Source organism: Hyposmocoma kahamanoa, unplaced genomic scaffold (genome assembly GCF_003589595.1).
Source record: "Hyposmocoma kahamanoa isolate Upper Pololo Valley unplaced genomic scaffold, ASM358959v1 132, whole genome shotgun sequence".
In the NCBI taxonomy this organism is placed as follows: domain Eukaryota; kingdom Metazoa; phylum Arthropoda; class Insecta; order Lepidoptera; family Cosmopterigidae; genus Hyposmocoma; species Hyposmocoma kahamanoa.
In genome coordinates, this window is record NW_020653467.1 from 456830 (window position 1) to 462045 (window position 5216).

The following is a 5216-nucleotide window of genomic DNA, read 5'->3' on the forward strand; positions in this document are numbered from 1 at the left end:
CAGTACAAATCGGCAATTTCATACTTTAACCCCTATTATTATAATAAGCTTACTTTAAGCTTACATTGAAATAAGATTGATTTTAGAAAGGTTATGATAGGCACCCTGGTAACTAAATGTATAGAGCAGTATTTTAATTTGCAGTAAAGCAACAATTGTTCTAATTGATAGGTACTATCTATTAACACTTAAAATATTGATATCACATTGCATAAATATTTATATCAGTGAAAACATATTAAATTTCTGATAATACCAATGACCCACAAATGTTGAATTGATTACGACAAACAGGATAATAAGATTGTGAGACCGATTACTATATCTAAAATATTCCGCTCAGCCGCATGAGTGAATACTCCATAAACACTCAAATATTGTTATCTCTGTTTGTATACAGTTATCGTTACAGTGCAGTAACTACTATTTACTTTTACTCTTTGACAGGCTATTAGTATAAGTACAGAATATATTTAACTTGCCTGAAACCAGTGTACATATAGATGCCTAGTACAATTTTCAAGTATACCATGAAACAAAAATTGTACTCACTCGCTAGTTTCCTTCGATTTTTCTACATGTTTCTTTATGTCGGCGAGGGAAGAGTCCAGTCTATTGAGGAAATCATCGAAAGACTTCTTCTCGTCCGGACTACCCGGAGAAAAGTCTCTCGTAGGCATGCCAGCGATGGACGCGCGGTGACTGGGTGCTGGAAGCTCCATTACACGTTCAGCATTCTCGTAGAAAGGAGAATCTTTCGTCACAGGGATCAACAAATATTCTCTCAAAAATAAACTGTCCGAAGCGAACAAACGATTCGCCCTCCTAATTTTCTCCATCTGCAAGCAACAAAGACCGCGAACGCTCCATCATCCATTCAAAAGATTAAAATATAAACGAGATAATAACACTTTTATTGTGATGGATGACCACTTACAGTTACACCATACTTTAGGGCGAGCCCCTGCAACGTATCACCTTTTGATATCACATGTTTGATGTATTCTTCGTTCCTCTTCATATGGTTGCACGTACTACCATACTTTTTAAGAGGACGAGCAGATTCTCGAATAGAAACTCTCTCATCAAAGAGACGTTCCTCCTCCATTTTTGACGTAAGTAAACCAACGAAAATGAAAGAAATGACATTTGCCTAACTGACAACTATGAACATAGCTGCAAATTGCGAATACGTTCGGATACACTTTTTTCTGCTAAGTCGGAACTTACGTCTATTCAACACTAGGTGGCAGTGCTGAACTCTACGAACAAGTAGAACTACTAAACGATAGATGGCGGAGTAAACAATTTTAATAAGTAATACCGTATTTCCAACATAGAGGGCAGCACTAGTATCAAGGATCATTCGTTCTATTGAAGGGTGGTGGGGAAATTGCTCGCCGCTCATTGATTGTTTCACATCCTTGTTTCGTTCACTCATTCGTTCAGTCTGCGGTTTTCGTCAAGCCGGAGTGGTAGTGTGGTGTTGTGAGTTTTGAAATCAAGTTGATAAATTATGATGAACTAAAGGTTCCACATCCGTTAATTCTTTAAATAACAAATGGCTTAGTTTGTCTATTAGGCGAAAAAAAAATTAATAACTTTATTGTGAAACTTTCTTTATTTGGTATTTAATATTTGTCTAGGAACACATGTTTTGATCGATACAATTTTATTGGCGACTTTTCCTTCGTTTTGAGGGTAAGTGTGAATGAAAGTTTCTTGGAATTATATTGCTTTATATTTCTTGTGTGATTTTGCGATCGACCTTGCGTTTTGAGCTGGATTCCGAATTCCCCAGTGAGGCGGCGGCGCGCACCCACCCTATGGCTAAAACATTATTGCGAGGGTTGCAGCAAGGCACCCGTGCACTCGCTACACTCGATCACTTTATTATTAGGGTAGAATTTTTAATTCTAATAATATAACGACGTATTTATATTTGGCCAAGGATTTAACTCCTGTAATTGAGACCAGCTGAGGAAAGACGTGCAGGGTTGCAGTTTTCAATTGTATACAAAAATATTGCGGTTTGTTTTTCTTTTTAAGACCTTGGACCGACTGAAGTGTATTTACGGCAATTTCATAGTATTTTCTCTCTATAAAAAATATAAATTGCATGCGCTAGTCGGAGGGAGGCTCGCTTTGCCTTTCCGCCCGGGAAAGCAGCTTATTTGCGGTTTTCTACCAACAGCTGATAACAGTAGATCGATCCTATTGAGCAAATTATTTATTTGTAATGTAAATTAAGTGATCAAAGATTTGCCAACACCTGGTTTATCCTAAATATTCTTACCGACCTAATGTTCGTCCAATTTGGCTAAATTTTAAATAAGGTAGGTACCTACCATCTAGCGAGTTCCTTTTCTCCAAAGCGTCGACACTTCCAAGATGATTTTTGTTTGACTTTCAAGGTTTCAAATCCTACAAGATAAATCCATGTGGCAAGACAATGTGACGGACACAACAAACATTCTATTTTGTAGTTCTCACAGGCTGTAATGCTAATGGTGTAACGTCATGATAATACTGTTACTTAATGATCTTTATTGTTCCTTCATATTAGAAATGACGAATCGCGTAAAATGTTTAGCAACGAACAATGTCTGTTTGACATAGTTGAAGTATGATTCCCTTAGCTCATTAAGATTTACGTACAGAAAGACAGAAAAATGCATAGGAATTCTCATGAGTCAGAAACCGGAACGCGTTCCGGCGAGAGTGAACTCGAGATCATTTTGTCATTATGATTATGAGTCATGACGTCTACATTCGACCTCCGAGGAAACCCTCTTGTTATCGCAACGCGTTTCTTAATAATCATGACTAATCTCTGCTCTATGTCTTATCACTCAAGGTTCAAATAAAGCTTTGTGGACTTATCGCTCAGGAATTATGCTGATGCCAACTATAGGGTAACATTGATTTAGATAACTCTTTAATTTTAATGCAGTAGTGTTAACGACAATACATGATATAATAATTTTGTAAATGTATCAGGTACCCACTGTGATGAATGGTGCCTAATTATTAATTTGTAAGCACCTCTACACAAACAATTAACGACGAATCGCGTAATTGTAACACAATAGCCGAATTACTTTCGTATAGGTAATCCGAAACTGGAGAACTATCCTTTTTATTGCCACCGGAGCAGAAGGGGAGCAGTCCGTCACTTGTCGTATAATGCCGTCGTAATCATAAGAACTAGAGTGACACTAAACAATTTTATTGCACGTAAGAAAATTGCTTCCACGAAAAGATATTCGACATGACCTGTACTAATTTTGCCTAACGAACTAAGGGTATCACATAATCCAAAGACTAAAGATGCGTCAAGTTCGCATTCGCCGATGTGTCGCATCGTTTCTGCGAAACTTTCCACAAAGACTGACTAACCCGCAACTTGGTGTTGAGTTACCAGCGCTGCTCGAGTAACGTGTCAGATTGACAAAACACAATGTCGATGTAAGGACTTATAGGTAGGTGAGTAGCTGCGACGGGTCCAGAACATTGAAACGGCAAAGCCTTGTGAAACTTAAAAAAAGCCCCTAACAAGAAAAAATACCTAATAATAATGCTTCTTCTTCTTGGGGTGCCATCTCCTATCGGAGATCGACTATCATTGTAGCAGTTTGAGTCCGTGAAGTTGCGGCTCGGAATAATTCTGTGGTACTTATGTTGAACCACTCTGCAAGATTTTGAAGGCATGTGGTTTTTCTACGACCACGTCTTCTGCGGCCCTGGAATTTTCCCTGCAGAATGAGCCGCAGTAGAGAGTATTTATTACTCCGCATGATGTGCCCGAAGTACTGCAGGTACCTCTTTTTTACTGTTTTTAGGAGCTCCAAGCCCTTGTGCATCCTTCACAATACGTTGTCATTGGTGACTCTATCCGTCCACGATATTCTCAAAATTCGCCGATAAGCTCACATTTCGAAGGCTTCTAACCGTTTACATAATCTCTAAGTTAGTGTGCATGCTTTTACTCCGTACAAAAAAAATTGAAAATATGTAGCACCACACTAAACAGCATCTTGTCGATAGTTTGAGACTACGATTGCAAAGGAGGTGGCAATAATAATGCAACAATTGCGAAAACCTTAGTTTTTCGCGATTATTACACCCGATTGTTGTTAACTTTATTCTTAAAATGTCTAATCACCCATATTGATTAATTATCACGGTATCTATTTATTACTACTTTAATAATCGAAAAGTTATCGTAAAAGTTATCGCTCTCTCTTAATTATCTAATTCAATAATATATCTCGCAATCAATTATACAGGTTAATGCAAAATTCTGTTAAAGGTCAGTACAAACCGTTACGGCAACAATAGGGCTGTATTGAACGCAACTCGGCCACCGCCCGCGGTCAGTACTGAAACCAAATTGCTGTTTATAAGCATCAAGAGATCTAATAAAACGCAACTTTAGGTTGAGAATGGCTGACAGATAAAATCGCAGAGCCGTAATAGGCGAGTGACGGCCTGGACACGACTATGACCCGGCCCGAGGCGGTGCCCTTACTATCACGAAGTGGAAGTCAGTTTGTGTCACATTTTATTACTCTTGTTTCGTGCTTTACTAGATGAGAATAAGCTTTACAGATCTAGTTTACCGAGACTGATTTGATGCCGAGATGTAACTAAATTAATTTCATTTTCTTGTCCTCGTGAGTTTTGTCCTTGTTTTCGTCTGTTTAGTGTAAAAAAAACCATTGCTATAAAACTTTGCTCGCATTCCCTACATTCTCAGTTTCTTTTATTCCCTTACTCGACTACCTCTTATGTTTATTTATTACATTTTATTCAAAAATTACAACTCGTTTTGTCTTTAAGTATTGAAGACAAAGCTCCCAATCTCAAAATTGAAGACTGGTGCCCTATAATTTACTGATGTTGCTACCAAATAAAGAGACAGCGACAGCTGCTCCGAGCCAACACAACAGGTGTGCACGCGCCTTATTTTTTTTTACACTTTTTTGTCTTTTAAAAGGATGCTCCGTCCCACTTTCTCGCGAGATAAAATTCAAAATGAGGCGTGAATAACAATCATTTGTTTTTACTCATACTGTGAGGCAATACTTTGTGGGTCTGTCCATATAGTTAATAGTTGGTTAATAAATCATCGCGGTAAATTGGTCGTTTTAACTGTGATTTGATAAGTGCCGCTTTAACGAGTTAATTACGTTTTTGCTGTTTGTGAAATTATT

The 5216-nt window shown here is 38.0% G+C and overlaps 1 protein-coding gene across 1 annotated transcript in view; it reads right to left on the reverse strand.

Annotated features, from left to right (window-relative positions):
• The window catches only part of LOC113240329 (lysM and putative peptidoglycan-binding domain-containing protein 2), a 29573-nt gene extending 28465 nt beyond the window's left edge, over positions 1–1108 (reverse strand). The window contains exons 1-2 of the mRNA XM_026477602.1: positions 938–1108; positions 553–839 (exon numbers count right to left, since the gene is read on the reverse strand). Coding sequence (XP_026333387.1) covers positions 553–839; positions 938–1108 — 458 coding nt within the window. The remainder of the gene's footprint in view (positions 1–552; positions 840–937) is intronic.
• Positions 1109–5216: the final 4108 nt, after the last annotated feature.